General features: G+C 41.0%; 1 protein-coding gene across 1 annotated transcript; it reads right to left on the bottom strand.

Annotated features, from left to right (window-relative positions):
* Positions 1-567: 567 nt before the first annotated feature.
* Positions 568-26,004, bottom strand: ATP6V1B2 (ATPase H+ transporting V1 subunit B2). Its single transcript, XM_045853143.1, has 14 exons — positions 25,819-26,004; positions 19,541-19,596; positions 15,133-15,231; positions 14,322-14,415; positions 14,116-14,193; positions 13,467-13,606; positions 13,031-13,132; positions 12,584-12,681; positions 11,835-11,958; positions 10,113-10,263; positions 8,156-8,238; positions 6,672-6,776; positions 5,701-5,830; positions 568-4,000 (listed from the first exon to the last, which is right to left on the bottom strand). Exons 1-14 carry the CDS (start codon positions 25,952-25,954, stop codon positions 3,861-3,863), a joined length of 1,536 nt encoding a protein of 511 aa, XP_045709099.1. The 5' UTR covers positions 25,955-26,004; the 3' UTR covers positions 568-3,860.
* Between the last annotated feature and the right edge of the window lie 1,337 nt (positions 26,005-27,341).

Raw genomic sequence — 27,341 nt, 5'->3', positions numbered from 1 at the left:
TTTATTGAATTCATTTATCAGTTTTAATAATAGTTTTTTGTGGAATCTTTAGGGTTCTCTATATATAGTATCATATAACTCTTTTTAAGACCATTTTTTTATAATTAGGTTTTCCCATAAAAGATGATTTTCCTTCAAGAGTTGGCTTGGTAACTCTCGAAGGTTAAGTTTTTGCTGTCTCCTCATGGTATTTTTAGTTTAGTGTGGGGAACTCTTCTGTTGTCCCCTAATACTGGATAAGCTAACCTCCCCTTACCAGTATAATGAAAAAGTTCAAAAGCAGACAATGTTTGTTGACCTCAGTTACCTTGCATCATCTATACTTGCTAAAAAGAAAACATCCTACAGTGAGGTATTTGTTACATTAGTCTTAATACATTTTCTTATTTACAAGGAATCACACAAACAGAAGTCAGTCAACTGCCAGCAATGCATGTTTCATGAGTCATTTAATTAGCCTGAGCTTGAAAGATACTTTTTCTCTTCCCAAATACTTTAAGCCCACTGAAATGAAAATTTTTTCTCTCTAAAAAAAAATTGATCACAGTGAAGGTTCATATCAAGGCATAATTTTAATGGGCCTTTTAATTAGCTTTTATCACCGATAGAAAAAGGTACACTGAGAAAATGTTTTCACTAAAAAAGGAGTAACAAATTAACAGGAGTACTACCCAACCAACTACTCCTAAGTATTATATGAGTACTAAGCCAATCTGCCTTAATAAAAGTTTGTTAATAAAAGTAGCCTACTCTGAGTGTCCACCATGGACCACTGTTCTGGTGTCTCACACACAAAACCTTTAGTCCTTGGAATAACCCTGTTACAGAATGGACCCACGGGGGGGTCTCTCTCTACTATTATTCTTTGCCTGCCGCCCTTAGGAATTGTGGCTCTTGGTGCCAGAGTTTGGTAAAAAGGAAAGGAACCATTTAAATAACGGTTATACAGGTTTAGAATAATGGCAGAATTCCGCTGTTAAATCTCACTCCCTTTAGAAATGAAGATACACCCATAAACACACAGGCCTGCCCTCCCCCTTCTGCCCAGTCAGGCCAGCCCCAGAGCACACCAGTCAGAAGCATGGCCCTCCAGAAGGAAAAACAGAAGACAGCAGCTCATGGTTCCTCTCCCGGTTCCTCCCAGTAATCCGTGCTCAGCGGTTCCCAGCACCGTCAGCTGTGTCACTTCCGTGATCCCAGTTCTTAATCCAAACCCACGTAGCACCTACTCAAGGCCCACCAGCAAGAGTCCTTTCACCCCTTTCCTTCTTGCATTGTCTCTCTTGCATTCTCCCGAACCACTGAGAACTCTGTGTGTCTGCTACATCTTGCCTTCCTGCTGCCTAAGCCACGTGGTTCAAATCCCCAAAACTGTGTGATTAGAACCCACATGGCTGGTGCACCTGTGCTTAAATGCCAGCGTGGATCTTCCTCTGCAACCCCATTTCCGGCTCCTCCCACAATCAGCTACACCTGCCCGCCCTCCACTGCTTTCTGCCTTCTTTGGCTGCCAGTCCCGGCAGGCATGGCCCCTTGGCATGGAGCAAGCCACCTCCAAGCTCTCACACAAGCACTGTAACCAGAGGGAACGGCCTCCCAGTTACATCACAAGGTCTGTTATGCATATCCCCCTAGCTACACTTGTTGATATGCAAAATAACTCAATGGCCCTGCTCCATGTGTCCCACCAGCCAGTCCAGACTTGTGGGGGTGGGATATCCTATGTTTATTTCCTGGTCACCTTGAGTTCTGGGCCCCGTTACCAACCCCTCTTTGGGGTCTGTACCCCACTACAGCCCTAGAAGGAACATAACAAACAGACAAATGAGCACGGCCACAGTTAGTGGCAACAGCAGGAGACCACAGGCCTCCCCAGCTCCTGCCGTGACTGGACCCCTCCTCTGCATCTCCTACACGCTCCCTGTTGGAAACAGGATGCCCCCATGCCACCACATCCTGCTGCTTTAACCAGTGTTTCTGACATACTGGACATCTATTTAAATTTATTTTTATCCTCACACCAGGACATGCCTACTGATTTTAGAGTGAGGGAAGGAGAGGGAGAGAGAGAAACATCAATGTGAGAAACAGTGACTGGCTGCCTCTCACACACACCCTGACCAGGGACCAAACCCACTTACACCCTAGGTACAGGCCTTGACCGGAATCGAACCTGCAACCTTTCGGTTTAGGGGATGATGCTCCCACACCAGCCAGGGCTACTTAAAACTTTATTTGAAGTGAGTTTTGGCTTGCTTCAATCTGTATTTCATTTTCTATCTATGCCCACTCTCATTGTGGCAGATGGGCCTAGAGGTCCTGAAAATGTCTGAAACAAAGAACGATACAGACCCCGCAGCGACTTTCAGCACGGGATCAGACTGCAGAGTTGTTGGAAGAGGTGCCACAAAGAGCCTGAGAAGGGCAGCCTGACAACCAGAGGGCACAGAACCTGGCCATGCTCCTTGTAACCCAAAGGGCTGGCTCACAACACTGCTTGTGATGCTCTAAACCGGGAATCTAAGAGGTGTACCACTGTATACACTTGCTTGTTGCTGCTGTTTTTCTGATTAGAAGACACAGAATCACTTTAGATCACTTCCATTAATTTAATATTTATTTTTACTTTATATCCAGATGTCACATTTCCTACATTAAAATATAATCATGCTGACTCCCCCCAACCCCCCAACACCCTCGGAGAAAAAAGTGAAGAACTTTACACAACTTGAAGGATGGAATGCACAGAGAAGTCGCCATTGCGCCCAAGTAACAAAGAACATGGAGCTCGCAGGAGACACAGTGGAGTGCAGAGAAGACAGCCCAGGGCTCAGAGCTGGAAGGAGCAGGAATTAAAAGGCTAAAGCTTTTAAACGCTATCACTTGTGCCACAAGATGACCCTGAAGAGGCAGAGATAGGTCAGAGAGCAGGACCAAATACGGGGTTTTCCAGAGGCTGCTCCCTAACAGAGTTTAAAATATCCACGCGCAGCAGAGCTTTCTCCTGCCGCCTTGCCTTCAGCACCTGGCGAACACTTTAGAAAATTACACCACTGTTAGTGTGTCCAAGCGTAAAATGGGTATAGGTTCCCCTTCTTTATTGTACCCCCAAGTCTTTCCAAGCAACAATGCACTAGTCATTTTCATTAGGATCCCTTTGCATGAAAGCTCAGTAGGGATCAAGACAAGGTGTCCCACCACTATCAGATCAACACCAGCTGTGCGAAAGCCGGTGACTGCACTCCTCAGAGGGAGGGCAGACAGTCACACGGGGGGCCCGACCCGTGCGTCCTGAAGAGGACGAGGGGCTCCTTTTCTGCTCTACTCATGAAAGGGAGGAGCAGGGGGACAGCACAGGCCGGCTGCCAGAGCAGCAGCACAGACCCAGCGGCACACTGACAACGCGAACGTGATGCTCAGGAGAGAGGGCCCGGGGCTCTTCCACAAGGAGGCTTCCTTCTGCCCTGCCTGATTTGAAGATGAGAGCATTGTAACTTCCGATAGCGATATTCTTGAGCAGGTGGGGGGGGGGAGGTCTAAACATCCAAATACTGAGGACACCATCAGGCAACTGGCTACCCACTATGTACAAATACACACATCAGTAAGAAATCTCACCTCCATCCCTGCTGCTACTTTAAACAAAGCATGGAAAATCCAGGATTTCTGAACAGGGGATATTTTAAAGTCTGTTAGCAGTTTAAGACACGGCAACACTGGCACAGGATGTCACCTATTCTGTTCTTAATTACAGGGTAACATGGTAAACTCCAACACAAAGGTGGTAATGGGGGGCGCGAAAGGGTACGGACAGCAGAACCAGTATGTCACAAGGGTATTGAGCCAGCGATGAGTGGCAGCTAGTGCTTTGTGGAGTCCCGCGGGTAGAATTCACTCAGGGTGCTCTGAGGGATTCTCTTCAGCATTTCTTTGGGGAAAATTCGGAGCAGCTGCCAGCCAATGTCCAAAGTCTCAAAGACAGTGCGGTTTTCGTAAGGACCTTGTAAAAAAATTGAGATTGGATGAATACAAGCAAATGACTTCCAACTCACCAGTGTCATTCAGGGTGCACCCTGCTATACGACCAGCCCAGTGAGCACGGAGTATGAAAAAGAGGGACGGAGCATTAGGCCTCCCTAGACTGGATGAGACTGAACATGCACATGAGGGCCCAGACCACAAGCACCATCTCAAAGCAGAGAAAAGGGAGAGGCCCGTGGTTAGAGGCAGCAGACAGGCAGTCTAGTGTGTGCAGTGGGTGAGGGGGCCTTCTCCGACAGCTGGGTAGCATCTAAATACCTTGGGCAGTGGAACCCAACCCAGTGTTGTGTCCAGAGGGCAGTGAGAGAAAGTGTTTCCCAGCAGCAGAGGCCACTACAGATGCGTAGAAAGTCTGAAAGGCCACCTGAGCACATGCAGAGGTTGGTGGTTTTCAAAGTTATTCTTCTTCTCACATAGCATAAACCATCCTTATCATGTAAATAAATCTCATTTCTTAACCAAGAAATCAGAGTGGCTGAAGTTCTGGATTCTTTTCTCTACCAGAAGAACTTCAATTTTACTTTAAAAATAAAACACACACACTTGTACACTGGGGAATTTCAATTTTACTTTAAAAATAAAACACACACACTTGTATACTGGGGAATTTTAATGTTAATAAAAAATGTGTCACATAACTAGAAAAGTGCAAAATCCCTAAGTGTGTAGCTTCCTGCATTGTTCCAAAACAAACACACCTGGTCTCAGCACCACTGAGCTCAGGAAGAGTGCTACCACCAGCATTAGCAGGAGTGGCAGGGAGAAACCAAGCAAAACAGCTTGGAAACCCTGTAGGTACAATGAAGCAGAAACCATTATGGACTTTTTAGTAGAGGGACAATCAATAAAAGCTACCCTGGCAATGGCGCACAGGGACAGAAAAGACTGGTGAAAAAGCTGGCCCTAACGGCCAAGGAGGACAAGACCAAAGGCGTTCAGTAGGTCTTAAGACTCCAAGTGTGGCCTAACTCAGAGAGTGGCCAGCGATCAGAAGCTTCAGCATCACCAGGAACTTCAGAACAATGCCCAGTCACTGAGCTGGAGCTAACCAGGACAATGGTCATGCCAGAGGTAGACAGAAACTGAAAGGGAATTGCTACGCAGGTGGTCAGCTGGGAAAAACTTGGGTGCTGACCATGCTGAGCCTCAGGGATGGCACAAACAACGAGGGCTCAGGTGAAGGTGTGGAATTAAAACTTTGGAAATAGGGTAAAGGATCGTACACAGCAATTCAGGCAACAGCACGGGGGAAAAGCCAAAGCTTGGGAATAAGAAAGCACAAAAAGAACAAGCAACTAAGCCTCTGGGACCACAAACAGTAAAGAAGCAGGAAGATAAATCAAAAAAGGAGATGAAGGCAGATGGGTCAGAAAAGTCCCAAACCCCCAAAGCCCGAGGAGATGGCTGCAGAGAGGCTGGGAGGAGGAAGCTCTGGCAAGGGAAGCAACTGTAAGGAAGAGACAGTTAAATGGGAGCTACATCACTGGGTATCGGGGTGGAAGGCAGAGGGGAAGTAGCCAGAATGCTAAGTACCAGACCCTCTTCTCCGATCAGAAGAAAAACTATACAGAGACCAATGTGAAATCTCTCAAATTAGGAAAGAGGGCTTCAGAGCTACATATGAAGCCAGTGAAGTTTGTAAGAAAAAAGGCATCTTACCCTGAGCAATAAAGTTCCTCTCAAACTTCTGCAGAAACTCCAAGTAAAGAAGGTCGTCTGAGGTGAGGGCTTCTTCTCCAACCACGGCTTTCATGGCCTGCACGTCCTTTCCGATAGCATAGCATGCGTACTACAGGGACAAGGTTCACAGGACAGAAGGGAGATTTTACCAATGTTCACAGTGGCCAAGGCCACACATGTGTAGCTTTAGTTGTCTTCACAAGAGACCACAGAAGGAAAGTCATGTTATGGACAGACACAACTCACATAAATAAAACTCATGAAAATATCAGAAGGACTTTATTACAAAGCAGTCTCACTCAGGAAGGAGTCTTTAGGTATGCAATAAACATTACTACAAAAATACACTTCCTTAACGTGTCAATGAGCTTACATTTTCTAGAGCATTTGAAAATCAAAACTCATACCACTGAGTACTCCATCCAGAAGTTCAAGAAAAATATTTGTGATATCAGGTGTACCATTTCTACTTCCAAGTTTAAAGTATTTTTCTTTATTTGTGCCTGCTGTACAGTCTCATGCGACTATGGAAACCAAGGAGTCCACAGAATACATAAACCAGCATCCCTTAGAGTTCCAGAGACTGCTTAATATGTTAAGCAAGAAATGTTAGAGCACCCTTTCAGGAATGCCCCATAACTGTCATTAAGGTATGTGTGGTTGCCTCTCACATGCCCCCTGCTGGGGACCTGGCCTGCAACCCAGGCATGTGCACTGACTGGGAATCAAACTAGCAACCGTTTGGTTCACAGGCCTGCACTCAATCCACTGAGCCACACCAGCCAGGGCCTAATGACTTTTTATATTTCACATGAAGTCTCTACTAAAATTGTATGTGGACAGGGAAAAGAAAAGTGATCTGAGAGAAAGATAAGAGGTGTAAGACAGGAGAAAGAATGGGCCAAAGGTATGTACTTCTTTAAAGGCCACCCTTAAGAAGATATACGTACCAGCTGGTTGGAGACGTCAGCGTGATCCTTTCTGGTCATACCTTCACCAATAGCAGACTTCATTAACCGTGACAATGAGGGCAGCACATTAATGGGTGGGTAAATCTTGGGCAGAATGGAAGGGGAAAATACTGTATTTAAGTACAAAATTCAAGCTTTACTGGTAGAAAAGAAGCATTCTGAAACTCATTACTATCCCTAAAATTACATTAAACCGCTGCACTGTTTCCTAGATTAGTTTGAACATGACTGGCTGGTACAAAATACTTCATGGCACAGTATTTCTTTTGAGAATCAAATCCAAAAAGTGAAACCTATACTCAGTATAAGATTATATTGAAAAACTGAATTCTCAATATCTGCCTACAGTATCAAATCTAACTGATCTTCTGAACTGACTCAAAATCACATACAAAATAAAAAGATTAACAATAATTCCACCTAAAGTGTGATCTATTACAGAACCAGAAAAGTCTGTCTTTGATTATTCAGCCATAAAAAAGAATGAAATTGTGTCACTTTCAACAACATGGGTGGACCTTGAGGGCATTATGCTAAGTGAAACAGTCAAACAGAAAAAGATAGATACCTTATGACCTCACTTGGATGTGGAATCTAAAAACAAACAAACAAAAATACCCCAGAGCTCATGAATAGAGAGAACAGACTAGACTGGTGGCTGGCTCCCTGAGGCGCAGAGTGGGAGGGTGAACCACATGGGTGAAGAGGGTCGAAAGGCACCAATTTCCAGCTCTAAAACGCATAAGCCGGGGGATGTGGTGTGCAGCACGGTAACCATGTCAACAGAACTGTACTGCACAGCACACAGCACCCAGGAGAGTGGCCTTCACAATTCTCATCACAAGGAAAAAAATTTTAACTATGGTGATCGATGTTAACTGGACTTATGTGGTAATCATTTTGCACTGTATACAAACACTGAATCATTATGTTGTACACTTGAAACTAATAGATTGGTTATTCCTCAATAAAAAAAAACAGGAAAAAATTGTTTTTGTATTACTACCAAGATTGGTAAACTACACCACTATGGAATAGAATATCCAGAAAAGTTCTTTAAAACAAGTGACTCCATGTAAAGGCACAATAAAGAAAAGTAGAAATTTAATTCTTTATGCTAGCACTCTTATCCACAGCAGGATTTTGTAGTGAAGTCCTCAATTACTATCATTGATTGGTTCTGTGACTTTTAGAGAAATGGCACATAACAAAACCATTTTTAATCACAGGCTAATTGATATAAACAAGAGTTAACTTCTTATTGCATTTCATCAGCTTTAGAACAAAATGACATTGAATTAAACAACATTATTCAAGGATCTGCGGTATACAGAAATGACAAGTTTACAGCTGTATCAAAATCAATTTAAGTTGATATTTAAAAAAAAAAATTCCCAAGAGCAAAATCAAAGTCACAGAAGAGTAGACTTGTGAGTTTCTAGCACTGCTCACATGGCAAATACCTGTCTGTTGTGCAGCTGCCTGTCCACATAGATCTGCCCCTCTGTGATATATCCAGTCAAGTCAGGGATGGGGTGAGTGATATCTACCAGAGAAGACATCTGACATTAGTTAAAGTTGTCCACCTCATGTAAACAAACCCAGAGGACATCCATCTGCATCACCTACAGCATTACCTAAAATGGCCCTATATAAATCATTTCCTCTGACAATGGAAAAGTACTATACTTATGCTGTACGATATGGTAGCAACCAGCCAAATGTAGCTACTGAGCACAACAAAAATGTGGCTAACATAACTGAAAAACTTTATGGTTTTTCAAATTTATCTAATTTTAGTTAACTTTAAAATTTAAACTACAGAATGTGGCTAGAAGTTATTAGACAGTTTTATTTGGTTGCAGCATAGACATGTGTTGGCACATAGGGTAAATTAGCTACAGTATAAAAAAGACTGTATCTGCCCTGGCTGGTGTGGCTCAGTGGATTGAGTGCCAGCCCACCAACCAAAGGGTCACCAGTGTGATTCCCAGTCAGGGCACACGCCTGGGTTGCAGGCCAGGTCCCCAGTAGGGGGCGCTCAAGAGGCAACCACACATTGGTGTTTCTCTCCCTCTCTTTGTCCCTTCCTTCCCCTCTCTCTAAAAATAAATACATTTTTAAAGTACTATTTCTCCTAGTTATGTGACCTCTTCCAAAAAGATTTTTTAAAATTCCACCTTAAATACAAAGTTCCCTTGTAGAGATTTGCCAATGGATGTATACTAAGAATACTCCTAGCTCATAACTATTTCAACATGGAAAACACAGAGCTGCTAGATAAGTAAAGCACCATGATGCACAGCACCAAAAAGGTCACACGAATGGAGACATTTCTGAGTCTGCTAAATTACATGAAGTAACTTTGTAGCTATTTTCTTGAACAGATGACTTTCATGTCAGAGGCAGTACAGTGTACCAGGTGGAGTGAATGATGAACTCAGACGGCCTGCGTTCTAAAGCTCTCACTTCCTGACCTTGACAGATACTTACCTCCCTGTGCCTCAGGTTAGCGACTCTGTCTCAAAGTCACTACGGGGAACAAATGAGTCAATATTTATAAAGCACTCAGAACGATCCTCAAATAGAGCGAGTTATTCCTGTTTCTGGAAAATATCTCATAAAAGTGCTTCATAAAATCCAAGATAAGGACTAAAAGGTCGATGGCTTTGCTTCAGGAGCCACGTGCAGACAGGCGTTGTTTGTGGGCTTTCACGCACACAAAGACAGCCATTTTTAACCAGCCGTTGGTGATCATCTGTCTCCAAAGCCTTTTTTTTAAGACTTATTTTTAGAGAAAGGGGAAGGAAGGGAGAAAGGTGAAAGAAATATTAATGTGTGGTTGCCTCTCATTCACCCCCTACTGGGGACTTTGGCTGGCAACCCAGGCATGTGCCCTGACTGGGAATCGGAATCAAACCAGTGACCCTCTGGTTGGCAGGCTGGCACTCAATCCACTGGGCCACACCAGCCGGGGCTGTCTCTAATGTCTTATGACACATACTGTTTGTGATTTTCATGTGACAGTTATGTCTCTTTATATTTTTTGTGCACATATGTAAAAAATATCCAATTAGACTGAGAAACTTACATGAGGTAAAAACCATACATTCTAAAACCATAAATTCCTCATTATCTAGACCAGTGTCCTGCAAACAACAGGCACTCAACAGTACCAAGTAAATGAAAATTTAAAATTCAAATTATAAAGAAAATTGTTTTTTTCTTCCACAAAAGGATATTGATAATTATGAGCAGTGTTCAAATGAAAACTTTTATTTGGGTACATTTCACTAAAGTGAACTCTTGAAGGATAAACTCTCATAAGAATTTCAACTCAAAAAGGTAGACAGTCTTCTCTCTTGGAATCAAAGTCCCTACAAGAAGTAGGGCTGCCATCATCCAAAAACAAACACTTACCATCATTGGGCATGGTGAGAATAGGGATTTGAGTAATAGAGCCGTTTCTACCTTCCACTCGACCAGCGCGTTCGTATATTGTGGCTAAATCTGTGTACATGTAACCTGGGAAACCTCGTCGACCAGGAACCTCCTCCCTGGCAGCTGAAACCTGACAGTAAGCCCAGGAGGGAAAGATCACACACCAGAACATGGAAAGGAAAGCTTTGTTTGTTTGAACACGCCAAATTACAAAGTTGGAATATTATCTTTTTCATTTAAATATTGCCTCTAAGACTTCATTTACAAAAATCTAGCAATACAAATTCAAATTACCCTGCAACAAAAATGCTGACAATTGGGGATTGGAAGTCTGTTTTTTTTCCTTTTTGCTAAAATCATGTTGCCATAATGTAAATTTTCAAATAGCCTGCTAGAAGAAAATGTGCTTGCAATTTTATAAATCAAAGGAAGTTAATTTTAAAACTATGAGAACTTCTTAGTTCACAAGATTTATTTCATGCCATGGATCTTGCCATGTTTATGTAAGCTAAACCTGAAAATGTCAGAAGGGGAGGAAATCCATACCAGGAGGCATTTAATGTACTTTACATTCATCACTTAATCCTCACAACAACTCTATGAGGAAGGCAATGTTGTTAAATGTCAATATCCTAATTATAACCAAAGGTCAAAAAAATAATTTCTCAAAAGCACAGAGCCAGGAGTCTACTCGCTGCACAGAACATGAATAGGAACAAAAGGTCTTTCTCTTAGAGACATGCGGACTAGAACGTGGGTGTACCCATCAATCTATAGGAACTAAACACCCAAAAGCATGAAGGCCAGGCGTGCGTGCTACTTGGGCACCTCCCGAGTGTGCTACCACAGTGTCACTCAAAGCACACTCTGCACACCAGCTTTATCAATGTGCGATGCGGAAACACAGGAAACAAGATCTGCATTTAGAAAACTTTAATGGCACCCTAACAATTTCACATCTGTTGAGGCTAATAAAAAGTAAAGTATGTATTTTTTAATTTCACTTCTCCAGTAACTCATTTTTGCTGATTTTAGAAAAGTACTGGACTGTGACGTGGGGTGGGGTGTCCTCCACTGACCCGCACAGCAGCAGGGTGAGGTGTGTGTCTCAGAGAATTTTAAGAAGCTGCACAGCCTGTCTCTTCAGAAGTCTTTTCCTTTTTATATGCTTAAAAGAGTAACCTACTCAAAATTTCAGTAACTTGCATTAGAAAAAAACACCCTAAACTTCTGGGTGATAAGTCTAGAATCTTAATACTGTTCCTACGTAAACACTGAGTTTTCCGAAGGAAAAGGTGCTGGGAAGGGAGCTGCCACAATACGGCCTCTATTTTTACTGACATCATTAAAAACAAAATTCGGTAAAAGGTTAAAAATTGACAGTCTGGACAGAGGTAAAACTTTCTGGGAGAGTAACTGAGTAAGTAGCTTGCAACAGTTATCATTCACTCTATTTTAGAGTGAAGTCTTAATCCGTGGAGACAGTGACAGTATGATAAACAGGACAATAGCTGAAATCTCTTCCTAATCACTTCAACTAAAGTGACTGAAAACAAGTTGGATTTTCCTTTCTGATTAATTAAGGTATTCTACTAGTATAAGAGCAACGAAGTTTTAAAAACATGATTAAAGAAAGTAAAAACTTACAAAGAGACAAGATTACCCTGAAAATTAAGCTATTTCAATGAAGGGAAAAGTTACCTCTCGCAGTGCTTCAGCATAAGAACTCATGTCTGTCAGGATAACCAACACATGTTTCTCACACTGATAGGCCAGAAATTCAGCTGTGGTGAGAGCCAAGCGAGGAGTGATGATTCGTTCAATACTGAAACGGAACATTAAGTCCCAAGTCACTCACACAGGCCAAAAACAAAAGAAAATGAGATTCTAGAAATAATAGTACAGTCTCCCTCTAAAAGCTTTAAGTAAACTGAGGAGGGTAAAGCAATTATTACTTTAAAAGTTCTTAAATAGGCAGTTATTTTAGGTATTTACATAATAAAACTTACTTCTACAAAGATAAATTATTTTATAAATAAATTCTCAGAACTACACAGCTCTCACATCAGAGAAGAGGAAAACAAAGAGGAACAGGGTCCCGACTGCTCAGGTAAGAGGCGAGGACCACTGAGCACAGACAGTGCGCACGATGCGGTACAGTGCCGACAGTGGGCTAGGTGACTTCGATGCAGTATCTCAGTGAACAGGCACAAAAGCCTGTGAGTCAAACGCTGCTTGTCACTCTTTCTGGAAGAGAAAACTGAGCTTTGGAGCTTAAGTGAATTGCTCAGAGCCAAATAACTACCAAGAAGTAGAACTGGAATTTAAAGAGTTATCTCATTCTTACGCCCAGGTTGCTGCCATTATTGTAACATTTTACCTCCCTATTCTTAGCCACATTTTTGACCTGAAGCCTGGGTGAGCAGAAAGAAATAGCTCTCTTTACTTACGTAGGGTCATTAGCCAAGTTCAAAAAGAGGCAGACATTGTCCATGGAGCCATTTTCTTCAAAGTCGGATTTGAAAAACCGGGCGGTTTCCATGTTTACCTAAATAGTAATGACTTCATCAGCACTAGCAGAAGAAAACCCTCAACATGTGTTTCTGATGAAGCCAAGCTACAGATCTCCACTGTTCTTTTGTTTAAAGTTTCAAGTCCTCAAAATATTCTCACAGAAGCCAACAGCTTAAACAGCCTGCTTTGGGCACAAAGAGAATTATTCTTACATTTTATAGTCAAATGCCAGATTTTAATCCTTAGTTTGTCCAAAATGCCAAGTTGCAACTTCTCTATGGGGATGTAAATTCCATGATACATGAGTAATTTTCTACACTGTTCTAATAACATAAGCAATCAATTTTATATTTGATAGTAAACCAGAAAATAATTTTACTTACACCCATAGCAGCAAACACAATTGCAAAATTTTCCTCACTGTAGTCCACTACATCTTTGGATTTCTTTACCAAACCAGCCTGGCGGCAGATCTGAGCTGCAATCTGATGAGAAGTACAAAAGCACTGGGTTGAAATCTAAAATAACAAATCTAGAACAAAATAACTTTCATCCTAAACTTTCTGAAATTATACTTAGAGATGAAATTGGGAAGGTTTAAAGGACTTTACCCAACAAAACTACTTTATACTTTTTGGAAAGATTCCTAAGAGTAACTGAGGAGACAGCGATCATACATGGATAAAGGTTCAATGTAATGGATTGTATAAACAGTACCAGTGGGGATTAGTGCCGAAAACTCTTCGGTTTCCCATTAATGTGAAGCATTTAGAAATTCTCCCTCATTAAACTGTACATCAAACAGCTCCTAGCTCTCACCTCATTGTGTGGTAAGCCAGCAGCAGAGAAGATAGGGATTTTCTGCCCCCGAGCAATGCTGTTCATGCCATCGATGGCCGAAATGCCTGTCTGAATCATCTCCTCTGGGTAGATTCGACACTGAGGATTGATTGGCTGGCCTGATGCAGTTCAAAAAGGGAAAATTTTCACATGTCTGTACATGAAGATTAAAACCATATAAAGCATTTCTTTCTACTCTTAAAATAGTTATTTATGAAAGTGGTTAATTTTTTCCACTCGTCTTACATAGACCCAAGAAATATATGGTAGCAGAACTCAAGGTCCTAAAGTGGATAAAGGTGCAGCAAATAAGAGAACAGTCCTCGTTCAAAGCCATGGCTTTACTACTTATGTTTCAGGAATACCCTAGTAATATCTTAAAATATTTTAAAAGGCGAAAGATTTATACGCTCTGAAGAGAAACCAGAGTATCTTAAAATATTCCATACAAAATCTTCAGATGATCTCTATGAAAAATAAAGTTATTAAATAATAAAATAATTAATTACAGAACATGTTGGTTATTAGCTTAAAGCATCACAAAAATCACTCTCTATGTGGCAGAGATGTAAGCTAGATGGATGAAGGCCATTTCTCCCAAACACAGAAACCCACTGACTGTCCTCACCCATGATGTCAAGAAAGTCTTCAGCCAGGACAGCCGGGCCTCTGTCGATAGGTTTTCCTGATCCATTGAATACCCGACCTGTAAAACAGTGAGAGAGTACCGCATGGACAAGGACACCAATATTCATCATTTCTGAGAAGACTTTATGGGAACATGTTGAAAAGCAAACAGATCTCTGCCCAGAATGAGTAATAACATTAATTTACCAAGCATATCCTCAGACACTGGTGTTCGGAGAATATCCCCAGTAAATTCACAAGATGTTTTCTTGGCATCAATACCTGAAGTTCCTTCAAATACCTACCAAGAAAGAGAAGTAATCAGAAGGGTAAAAAAAATTTAAATCATAAGCATTTAAATTTTGTCAGCCCTTATAACGTCAAGTATTGTACATGAATGCACACCATTTTTAATATCATGAACAACTTCTTGACAAGGGTCATGTCTGTAGGACATCAAATTCTACAAGCAAGCTAAAAATGTTTTTTATATTTTTAAAGAATTAATTTAAAAAGAAAAAGAAAGGAAAAAAATATGCATCAGAGACCCTAGTTGGCTCCAGAAAGCCCTTTACAGAAATGTTGCTGACACTTGCTCTAGATTACTTTTTTGGGGGAATGTGTTATTTGAGAAATCTGGCATTTCCCATAATTGGTGACATCAAAAGTTAGGATTAGAGGACATAATTTAAAGAAGCTGACTCAGATCTCATTCTGGTTTCATCCCATAAGCTATAAATTCTGCTTTTCACCTCTCCTTCTACATGATTATCTGCTTCATCTTAACCATTTAAAAAATAAATAAAGCCACCTTGCCGGTGGAGCTATTGGGCTACAGTGCAGATAAGTGGCTGACACTTGGCACAAAAACATGCAGAAATAATTCTCCCCCTACAGCCAGTAATCAATCTCTAAAGATACACTTATTCAATGATGAGGAGAAAGAACACTCGACATTCCTTATATTTCCGTGATTAGGAAAAAGTATAGCTGGCCAGGTTTTGAAAATAATGCTTACCTGAACCACTGCTTTGGAACCACTAACTTCTAGAACCTGCCCACTTCTCCTTGTGCCATCTGGTAATGTCAAGTGAACAATCTCAGCATATCTGGGAAACTAGGAAAAAAATTAAAAAATCAATAACTTAACTTTAGGATTAGAGGTTAAAGTTAGATTTAGGGTTAGAAACTTCCCCAAACACTCCACACACTCTATCTTGATCACAGTGTATATACATATGTGATCCCGCCACCTCCCTCATTCACAAAGGTACACCCTTGAGTTTACAACATCCTGAAGTAGTTCAAGTCCTTCAAATGCTCATCACTGGTACATACACTGGCAAACCAGCATAAGGTACAGAGAGAAGGGTCTTAAATCCATGAAAACGCAGTAATTAAAATTTTTTCCTTCTGTGTATAAAGTTTTGAGACTACAGAAAGGTACAGAACTCAGAAACAACCATGTTCCCCCTACTCAGAACTGCAGTCTGCTGTGTGTGTGACCGGGGCTGTGTGTGATTGCCTGTGTATTTGAGGGGCAAGAGGACAGAATGCAACTAGATAATAAAATGACTATTATAATAAACAAATATCCCCCCCGAAGTCTAAATCTCCTAACCAGATATGTATTCCTTTAATCCATTCTTAACATTTTAAATGCATGTTTCCAAAAATATCGTGTGGTTTTATTTATATAAATGGCAACACACTAAAAATATCCTGCAATTTTTTATTTCCTCTGACCTTATGTTTTGAATTGGTCATGTAATATTTACCTTATTTCATCAACATAATCTATGAGAAGATGCACCGCAATTTTGTGTGACGTGAAGGCAAGCATCTGCCAATTACACTATGACAGACGACTGATGGTAACTTGATTTTGGACATGCTAACGTGAATATATGGGCATCTTAAAATTAATGTTAGAACAGATTATAGTGAAAATAAAATCAAATGACACCACCCTTTATTCAGTCGTTCTGCTGACGGGGTTCAAGGCCGTCCCAAATCTGCACTGCTGCAAACACGCTGCAGGGGACGCTTCCACGTGTGCTCCTCACGGGCTGTGCCCGCTTCCTGCCACACTCCTCTCCAAATGAACAACTGATCCACAGTCTCCCTCCCAGTGTACAAAAGTATCTTTTCCCTACATCTCTGTCAGCTTATATAACTATTATTAAGCATTAATTTTTACCATTTGATAACATAAAAAATAGCATCTCTCTACTTTGTATTTTCAATTCTGCTAACACTGGGCATCTTTTCACGCTCACTGACAACTCAGACTTCATCCCCTATGACTGGCTCATTCATATCTTCTCACTTTTCAATGCAATCTGCTCTTTATTTTTAGGAGTTTTGTAGATTCTAGATACTAATTTTTTTTTGCAAATATCTGCTTTTAGTCTGTTTCTTGTCTTTTAAATTTGTTTATGGGATCTTACCACTTTAAGTTTTAGAACTTTTTATGTTATAAAATAACTTGTCCTTTATGATTTGTGCCTTTTGTGTCCTGTTGAGAAACATTTTCTAAACTGAAGTCATTAAAATGGTCTTTTTTACTATCTTCTAAAATAGGTTTTTTATGTTCAGGTATTTAATCCATCTGGATTTACTTTTGGTAAGGAATTTTACTTTTCTCATTCTTATTCTTTTTAATACAGGAAGCCAAATGCCCTAATAATATTTACTGAGCAGCACAAAATGCGCCCCACTGACTTGCAGGGTGGCCTTTACCAGGTACCACGCCCAGTTCTCACATGTGAAGAGCGTGCCTCGTCTCCCCTGCCGGCACCCCTGCTTACTCCTGCCCCAGATCTTCACTCCTCGTCACTCTACCTCCAATGTCGTAACCTGGGGAGAACCAACACCTTTCTAGTCTGTCGTTCACGAACACAGAATCTACACTTATTTTAAGTTTTATGTCTTTAAACAAATTTTATAGTTTTCTATAAATAGGTACTGATCATTCTAAATAGTTAAGCTGGCACACAGACTACTACTGATTTCTGTAGACTGATCATGCATCCAGCAACTCTGCTTCACACCTTGTTTCCAACAGTTTGTCCACTGAATGATTTGGGTTTTCCGTTTGGTTAACATCACCAAAAAAGGATGACTAGCTGTGCCTTTTTCTTCCTGATCCCTTGACTCCCTAACTTCTTCTTCCCCAGGTCAGCTGGGCTCTGAGCACAAGGATGGAGAGTGGTGGGGACAATAGGACTCCTCGCCTTGCTCCTGACGTAAATGGAAATGTTTCACAGTCTCTCCTAAGTGCGTTATTTGCTGGAGGCTGTGGTGGGTATCCCTTAAGAGGTTAAAAATTTAATCAAGTCCTTATTTCCAAGATTTTTTTTAAAGTAATTCTATCAGCTACTTTTTCTGTATTTACTGAGAAAAGCATAAGCTTTTTCTAGTTTAATCTATGAATGAGCTGAATTACACTGATACGTTTTCTAATATCAAGTATTAGAAAATACTTTGTATCATTACTGGTATAAACTCTAATTTGTCCTAATTGTGCTTATTTTTTGCATATTTTTGCTAATATCCAATACACAAGTACATTTTAATAAGAATTTTGAAACCTGTGTTTTTAAGTGAAAATAGCTATAACTTCCTTTTCCTGTACTACCCTTTGTCTAGCGTGGGAATCAAAGGTGTGCTCACTTCACTGAGATGCACTGGGCAGCAGTCTCCGTTTTCCCCTATTGTGATGCGATTCGTGTGATGGCATCTGCTCCTTCATCCTATGTGTATGCTTTAAGTTAAAAACAAAAGCCAAGAACTGAAAACAAAGCAATCACTCTAAATCTGGTGGTATAAAGCCATTTTTAAAACTCCACAAAATTTACCAGTTCTTTCTCAGCTGGAGCTATATATACCCCAAATATTCAATGAAACTTTCTTAGCTCTCTTAAAATTACTTCTGCAGAGATGTTTTCTAAGTCCTTCCTATTATCGACTCTTACAGTGCCCTGGACTTACTTACCCCTGATAGCACTAAGTAATTAGACATGTCTGTGCCCGTGTTATACCTGCTTCCCCACTGCGCTGTGCTCACTGGAGGAGAGGCCATGCCCACCGTTCACATCATGTTTTCTGGGCTGAGTTCAGCACTTTACATAGTGCTGATGAATGAATATTTTCAAACTTTTCAATAATATATTTATTAATATAAAAGTTTCACATTTTAAAAAAGGGCCCAAAATTTTATTATAGAATATAGAAGAAAAAATAAAGACACAAATAAAGCTTCCTATATTTTCTCAAAAAATAGAAGTGATGGCTCTTTCACAAAGCGTTTCTGGGCATCTGCCTAATCCTTGTACAACTGGAATGCTACACACTGTGGCTGTGAATCAAACTGCAGACTAGTATGAAACTGTAGCTGGGAGGTACACTTGCTGTGAACCTCGAGATTCATTTGTATAGATACCTTGCTATGCACAAAAACATTACCTCAATGAGACAGTATTAAGCTGAAGAGACAATGTACTTTGACCTTTCTTTTAAGAGATGTTTTTCCATTTATTTTCTGCTACAAGAGAGGTCACATGCCAACACACTTCTACCATTACTTTCCTCAACAAACAAGTAACTGTGTGCCTTTCGCCCTAATCCACCACAACAATCGACATAGAATTACTGTTCTGGAGAGCATATTAGAGAAATTATTTTCTCCAGAGATATTTATCACAGAACTCTGGCAGACTTCGCCCAGGATATTCAATTACAGACTATATTCTATGCCTCTAGACTAAGGTAACACTAATGTGTTTATAATTATCACATACATGTGTGGCTACAACAACATGTAACTAAAGTAAAACAAACTGAAAAAGTAAAAACTATACTTTGCTTTAGGGGTTTAGTTTCTATTGAGATAATCTGTATTTATTTATTCAATATTTGAATACTAGTGTCAAGCCCTCAAAGATAAAAAGTAGCATTGTTTATTCATTCATAGACCTTAAAATTTTAGTCGAGAAGACAAAAAATGTAACAAGTAATTATAACACATGGCACTCTATGAAAGAGCCACATATCTGTATCGGTAAGAATCATGTATCATGTCACATGCACACCATCTATCTACATAACATTCTACAGGTTATAAAATATACTTATAAATATAAATATTATGGTTTTTTCCCCAACAGACATGTGAGGTAGGAGTGACAATTTTTTTTTAATTCTGCCGACAACAGACCCTAGGTCACTAACAGATCCACAGTAGATCCAGTACCGGAATCCAGTCTTCTGACTTTTGATCTAAAACTTGTTTCCTATAGAGCACTGACATCCAGACCAAGAGACGGCTGAAAAATCCTGACGTAAAATTTAAAGTATACGTGAAGAGGATTTAATGCCCCATTTTTAACTTCATAAATCGCTAAATGACGATGGTGGTGTCTTACCTTAACATGATCTAAGATCACGAGTGGACCATTGACTCCAGACACTGTCTTGTACGCTGGAAAAAACAGAAGAGTCAGCTTTAGTTGAACAGGACAACAGCCTCAAATATCTCCCTGGGGTCACACAGAAACCTCTCCCCACTTTCTCACCCTGTTACAATATGGAGCACGCGAACAGTTACCACACTTTTTGTTGAATGTATTAGATATGGCTGTGCCTGAACAGCTTTTCATCTACCCACACGTAGCCAAAACCATCTGAACCCGTACTATGATGTTTTAAGTAAGTCATGATGTTTTAAGGAGCCAGGATACAAAGATAAAAAAAGGTGGAGAGGAACAGATTTCCCTCAGAGCTCACAGTTTAATGTGGAGAAGGGGTAGTTATGGGTTCTAACAGCTGTGTGGAGGGCGTGGGAGCAAAGGAGGAACCTAGCAGTCCTTCTCACCTTGAAGAGAACAGGAAAGCTTTATAGAGGAGGTGGCACTTACCTAAGTAGATGAGGAAAGGGAAGGGAATACTTAACTTTAAGCAGAACTGACAACACTCACAAAGGAAATCTGAGAAAATGCAGTCTGTTAAGGTAAAGGCTATCATTACAAGGCATCTTAAAAACTGGGAAAATTGCTTTATGAAGGAGGGAGTAGGGAAGGAAATGAAAAGTCAGAGGGTCAAACGAGATAAGTATCCTTTAAGGAAAAAAGAAAGTCAAATGTTACTGTGAGCTCGGAGACTCCTATTTCCCCTGAAAATTACGGCCTAGGAATGAACTGCCGTCCGTCCGTAAGGCAGCTCACCCCCAGGTTAGCTGTCCTTCAACCACATCACACCTCACACCACTTGTCAAGTACAATGGTAACTAGGGAAAAAACAGAACACTCACGAGAGTAATTATAATATCGGAATTAACTAAACTTCATAATCAGAACAGTTAAAAAATAAAATGGGTATATAAAAAAAGCTTACTACAGGCCTAAAATAATTTCTAAGAAGCTAGCTGTCAACCAACTGAGAACTTCTCACTTGCTTGATTTCTCACGGAGGCTGGGGCAGAGATTGCTGGCACGGACACAGACTCCCAGGAATGAGGAAACCATTTAGAGACCAGCCTCTCTGCTCCAGGGGTTCCAGAACTCAGAGACACAACTCCTGCCGCCCGGAAGCAACGCCCTGTTAGGAGCATGGGGACAGAGCAGGCGAGCACTGTCAGGGCCCCTGGCTTCCACACATTCAAACCCCGACATCAAACGCGTACTGCAAACGCGTACTGCAGGACCTCTGTCTTTGTAACTATCTTGTCAGAGGCCCCCCGATGACTTCTGTCTATAACTACAGACAAAGGGCAAATCACAAACTTAAAAAGTTAAGTTGCCTGAATGGATGGTAAAGAATTAGCCATTCCTCAAAAATTATTAGAAAGACCCCAATTGTCATGTTTTCTGCAACTTTTATGAAAATCCACTCCATTGTTTGAAAATAACCTAATATTCTTAAAAATAATTCCTACCCCTAAAAATGATTCATTGTTCTCATTTTAAGAGTCCAAACATTCTAACACTGACTTTCTAAAATTGCTACGTGAAAATGCAAAGTGAGATACATTAGAAACAAGTTTTCTTAGAACCCAGTGCTTAAAAATACAGAAACAAAAACCTTTTCAAATTTTTTACCTCAACAGTTGGGAATGGAAGGAGGGACGAATTACAGGCAAAGTAACATCGATAAAATCCTTCAGGTTCTGAAAGCCTCCTTACTTTTTAGAAAAGATCTCCGAACGTCTAACCTCTACAAAAATGTTTCAGCATCTCATGCTTAAATCCAGCACATTCAAAATTACGAAGTTTTGCCAGTCACGAGCAAAAGCATGACCAAGAAAAAGAAACGCTAATCATTGCTTCTCCTGGAAACAGTGAATAAAGCGAACTTCTACATAAAACAAGGTTCTACTGCATCAAAAGCAGTCTCTACATTTGCAATAATATATGTAGCCTTTAAAAAAATTTTAATGTACATTTCTCAATTACAGTTTACATTCAACATTATTTTGTATTAGTCTCAGGTATACAGCACAGTGGTTAGACAACAATCATGTACCTTGCAAAGTGTTCCTCCCATATCTCCAGTACCGACCTGGCACAATATTATTGATTATTCCCTATGCTGTAGGTTACATCCTAGGTAGCCTCTGAAAAAGCCAGTAAGTAACCATTTGAATTCATTAATATCAATACTATCAATACACACTTCCTAAGCACCTGTCAGTAATACTTATTTGATATCCATAACAGGTCTGTGAGTTAACTAATATCACCCCAAGTTTTAGAAGAGAAACTGATTCTCAGAAATTCAGTAACGTGCCCAAGGACCTGCACTTACAAAGTCAGGCTCCAGAGCCGCTAGTTCTTTAACTCTGCACCGCTGCTCAAACACTAACACTGCACTAGTCGCTTTGTAGTCTGACCCACTCATAATTGCCCATAGCTATGCCACTCAAAATAATGCCAATGAGTCTGCATGTTTAGCTACAAAAAAATTAGTTACTTTGACTATTTAATGCACAGGACAATGATTCCCTTTGTATCCACATTTTTGTCATTACTACAAAACTATCTTTCTTCAATGGAGTGTAGCAGCTGGAGAGTTTAAATAGAGGAAAGACGCTAATGGAAATGCTTCAGCAGTTTTGCCTCATTGGAAAACATGAAAAACAGGAGGAGACTACTTCAGATACAAATCAGAGGTTAAGCAACATGCTTGGTTTAAATTAAACTGACATACACAAACTAACCTATTAAGTGTTGTAATTCAAACTAAATAAAAAAAATCACCAAACAAAAATTTGGAGAGTGCACCACACTTTTGCAGAGCATCTTTAGAGAGATTATTTTATTTCAGTTCCCGATGATGCTAGTAGGCAGGCAAGGCTGATACATCCATTCTGCACTTAAACTAAGACTCCAAGGCTCTGAGAAATCTGTTACTAAACAGGAAAGATAGGATGAGAAGTGGTTTTGTTTTTTGGGTTGCTTTCCCCTAATTCTCAAGTTGGTATCCTATGATCCTATAATATTTCTGAACCCAGTCTCCACTATAATTAAGAAATATGGGGATGACACAGTTCCGAGCACTTGGGACTACGAATATATACCAAAAACAGTTTATATACAAACTATAGCTCTTTTGCATGATAATAAAACTATTTGCAAAGAAAAAACTACCAGAGAAAATGTTATCAAACACCACCTTTTATCTCTCAGGATATTTATCCAGCCTTCCTCACCATTACCATTAACAGCCCAAAGCAGAGATAACAGTTTAGAGTAAGGCTGCCAAAGACATTAAGCTACTCTTCAGAAAACTAAAAAAAAAACATTCACAGATTATATGAACACTTCTATTTACTGAAATAATGACCACTCCTCTCTTAAAATGTTCCAAATGAATGAGAACTTGGATCTGCAGGGGATGATCAGAACTTGTGACAACACAGCAGACGCACGTTTACATTATATGCCAAACACATTCTACAACCAACGAGGCACATCTTTGATTCTGAACTACCAAGCAGACAATATATTTATGGAGTAACATTTAAAACCAAAATCTACAAAGGTTTTTAAGAAGCATATATCTTGTCAGATGACATCCTGTTCCTCCTGCAGGATATAAGATTGTTCAACATTGCTAACACCACTTAATGATTGTGAAATTTTTTAAGAGAAAAATTTGGCAGCCATTGCACAAGAGATCTAGTCCTTCAGCCTCCGCCTCATTAGCAAAACAAAAACCCAGAGCAATCATCTCCTGTTGTGCAAGAGTAGATACCCACACCTTGAGCAGTGGGCACCAAGGGCAGTGGGCACCGAGGGAGAGGTTCTAGGAACAGGCAGGCCAATGATCCCTTTATTTGACTTTTCTGGGGCTAGCTCTGCTTTATAATGTAAGAAACAAAAGGTTACTTAACCTAGGGTCTCAAGAATGATGGAGATTATCTAATTCAAAACGTATAGTGTCTGAAGCTCTATGTATATTATTGAACCTTGCTCAAAGTTTAAAAGAAAATCAAGTTTCCTTTCCTTGTGACTTTAGGAATTCAATTAAAGTGCTCAAGATTATATTAAGCCTGCACATCCCATTTTCCAGTTCTTAACAGCCCCATAATCCTGAAGTTGTTTTAAAACAGGATCCAATCTGTACAGTGAATTGCCAATATTACTCTGTTCCTTCATTGGAACAGCACACATTAAATAACTGTAACATTACTGCCTAAGATGGTATCATCAATCTTTAATTAAAAAAATTAAGACGTTAATCAATATTTATTCACAAGCAATTAACAGTTAACTAGAATCAAGAATTTGGCAATACAGGAAAAAAAAATGACATTCCGCAAATGCAGTTATCTGTTAGCCTAAGTATGACATCATTTATGCCTTTCAGAGTAACTCAACAAAGGGGAACTCAACTCAGTCAAGTACCCCAACTCCCTACTCTGATTCCATTCACGTTAAGAATCTATCCACTAAACTATCAGAACAAGGGGTTTAAATGCAAGTTATACAATAAATTCTAAGACACAGTACATCTGTGTGTCAAGCAATGTGGGAGGCGCTGAGTATACAGAAAGGATTCCTGACCTCTAAAGGTTCAGTTTTAAGCATTATGTTGCAATGATTCTGTCAGAAGGAATCTCATCTAGGGAAGTTCTTTAGTCACTGGCTAGGCACAGATACCATACTCACCCCTCTTAAGGGTTTACAACCTTAATCATGGAGAACCCTCTAAAAAATGTTATTTCAGTTGATACTCTCTGAATTGACATTGACTGAATTACTGAAAACTAACTACTGTACCCTTGTAATCTTTTCTTACAAACACCACTAATGTCTGTCTACCCAAAGCAAAGCATGCAAATGCAATTCACAAGTGAATTCATAATTGTTGGGTATAAATTTATTGATAAAGTCAACATAAAATGCAACATCTGTCAATATCCTGAAACATTCCTATCAGCTTATAAACATTCCCAATAAACCTCCAATAATCATTCTCTAATTCAGATCATTCCCAGGGTAAAAAGCACATCTTGACAAACAGTAGAACCAAGTGTGTTTTCCTCTCCTGCCCTGCAGTGCTGTCACATGACCCAGTAACAGATCAGGATGGGATTAGTCAGACAGGAGAGAAACCCTTCATCTGAAATTCTTTTTAACCAATGAGCCACCCACAAAGAGGCACTCTGGCAACTAACCAGCGCAAATATAGTCCTGCCACCTGGGGAAAGAAACATCAGGTGCTTTCCCAAGTTTTAAGTCTACTTCCAGGGCTCATCCCCAGTTCCTAAGAAAGCTGTGAAGAGGTCTGATGCTACACAACTGTACTGTTTCGTAATAAAGAGCCATTTCTTGAGCAGTTCACTTAAACCTGGTTTTTTAAGGCCTTTTTATAATCACAACACTTAAATATTCCTATGCATATGATTTGTATAAATCATGCTATGTGAGCAAAGATGCTTGGTTTCCCCAAGACAGCCTTGCACTCAACCAAGTTAGGTTAACTGGTCAGCAAATGAACAGGCAATGGTAGAAAAAAGCCCGGCAAGAATTCAGAGACCTGGAATTTTAGTTCCTGCTCTGCCAATAAGCAGGTGTCTAAAGCCTGGCAAGTGCTGTCCCTCCAGCAACCTTAGGCTCCTCACTGTAAAATGAGAGGATTAGACTAGATAACCTGCGGGGTACTTTTCAGCTCTAGCGTTCCGTGATATCTAGGTGTCCTGCTGTGGAACATCCCCTCCAACCAACGTCTCCTTCTGCCTACCGGCCGACCTCCATCCCCGAAAGGCCCGACAACGTCAGCGACACCTTCGCCCGCGGCAAGAGCTGCCCTGAGGTCCAAGCTAGTGAGAGCAGATAGGGAGGGGCCGTTCCCTCGACCACTAAATACCCAAATGAGGTCAGGCGAAGATGAAGACTGGAGTGACAAGAAGCGGCCTTCCCGAGGGAGGGAAGCTAGTGCCTGAGAATGCTCCAGCCGAGGGAAGTTGGAGAGAGCAGGAGCCCACCAACCCGAGGAAAGTTCCTGCTGGTGCTCTTTCCCTCACGAAAATATAAGGTACACTCTAATCTTCTCACCTGTGGTTGAGGGTACGGGAGGATGCGAAAGATAAAAATAAATAATTCATCCCCCACCCCCAAGCCACTGGCTAAGCAGGTGAGTTATGAGCAAGGGGCTGGGCTAAAGAGCCAAGACAAGATCCATCTTGCCCTCTGATACTCACTGAGGCGAGGCTGGGAGAGGTAGTTCCGGCTCACTGCCAGCGCCTGCTCCCGAGATCCCACCACTGGCCCACTGGTGGGCACGGGTAGCTCGGGTGCCGCCCCGTTCACAATCCCCCGCATCGCCCGCAGCGCCATCTTGTCTCCTCTGTCCCGACTGGCCCCGCAGCAACGCTGCGCAGGCGTAGATATAGCTGGGGCAGCCCGCGCAGCCGGCTCCGCCCCTGCGCGCTGCGGAGACCAGACCTCGCCCCGCCCCCTTCGCGGCTCTCCGCTGGCTTCCTCGTGACTCGGCGTCCGCGTGGGCGGGACTGAGCCTGCGTGTCAGCTGCGAGGAGCTGACCAGCGTGCTGGGAGGGTGGGTGGGTGGGAGGGAGGGAGGGAGGGACCGTTGCCGGGGTTTGGGAAGCTGAAGAGGAAGAGGGTTCCAGAGAGAAAAGCAATGCATTTAAGGGAGAGAGAGAGTAAATGAGGAAAAAGGGAAGTCGGTAAGGGAGGGAGTAGAGGAAATGGGACGGAGGGGGAGGGAGGCAAGCGCCTACAAGAAAACGTCAAGTGATGTCCACTGTATAATGGCAATTCATGACATTGAATGAACTCAAGGTCTAAAAACACACTTTGAAAACCGAAAGCAATTAAGTACAAATAGGCAGTTACAGAATAGCCATGGGGATGTAAAGTACAGTATAGGAAATGGAGCAGCCAAAGAACTTAAACGCATGACCCATGGACATGAACAATGGTGTGGGGATAGCCTGAGGGAGTGGAGGGTGCTGGGGGGGGGGGCAAAGGCACAAAAATTGAGACAACTGTAAGAGCATAATCAATAAAATATAATTTTAAAAATATGTTTTAATAAAGCCTATTCTGTTGATTATTAAAATAGGGTGCTATGTGCCATCGTTTCTTTCAGTATCTTCCTGTTCTATTCATTCACTCATCTATCATTCAAAAACCATATATTGGACTGTTTTAGGGTGGGGGTAGCAGCGTGAAGAGCAAAGTGGAATGTATTCGAAAACTAAGAGTCAGAACTAGCTAGAATAAACAGCTGGCTGTGTGCAGTGACGGCCCAGGCTTGAGGGCTGAGTGACCGAAGGGACTATGGTGAAGGAGGTGGTGAACTTTGCTGGTGGTGGAGGAGGAAAAGAGAAAAACTGATTATCTGGGGGGTCTGTTAAATTTCCTGTGGAATCTTCAAAATGAGGTTTCTACTGGACTCTATAGGTAAATATCTCAAGACACGCTATCTGGGCTGAACTGAGATCAAAATTTGTGTCATCATCATGTTGGTGATATGGAAATAAAAGAGATTTAAAAAGTGTGTGTGTGTGTGTGTGTGTGTGTGTGTGTGTTGTGGGAAAATGTGAAAGATTGACTTTTAAGGGATGGCTAAGATTAGGCTATGAACAAAAGAAGAGGATATTGCAATCAAACTTGGACTGATAGTAGAGCTATTGAGAACCCAGACCACACATCCTAGAAGCAAACAGAAGAGAAAATATGGAGGGGTTATTGTATAATG

This window comes from Phyllostomus hastatus, unplaced genomic scaffold (assembly GCF_019186645.2).
Source record: "Phyllostomus hastatus isolate PE091 unplaced genomic scaffold, TTU_PhHast_1.1 phas_contig_98, whole genome shotgun sequence".
Taxonomy (NCBI): Eukaryota; Metazoa; Chordata; class Mammalia; order Chiroptera; family Phyllostomidae; genus Phyllostomus; species Phyllostomus hastatus.
This window is presented reverse-complemented; position numbering and strand designations above follow the sequence as displayed.

What these genes read in the sequence shown, in the direction of transcription:
- ATP6V1B2 (XM_045853143.1), bottom strand. Translation starts at nt 25,954, where the DNA reads ATGGCGCTGCGGGCGATGCGGGGGATTGTGAACGGGGCGGCACCCGAG. An exon ending in CCTCTCCCAGCCTCGCCTCA is followed by an intron (nt 19,597 to 25,818) that starts GTGAGTATCAGA and finishes TGTTTTTTCCAG; the next exon opens with CGTACAAGACAGTGTCTGGA. An exon ending in ATGCTGAAGCACTGCGAGAG is followed by an intron (nt 10,264 to 11,834) that starts GTAACTTTTCCC and finishes GCTTACTGTCAG; the next exon opens with GTTTCAGCTGCCAGGGAGGA.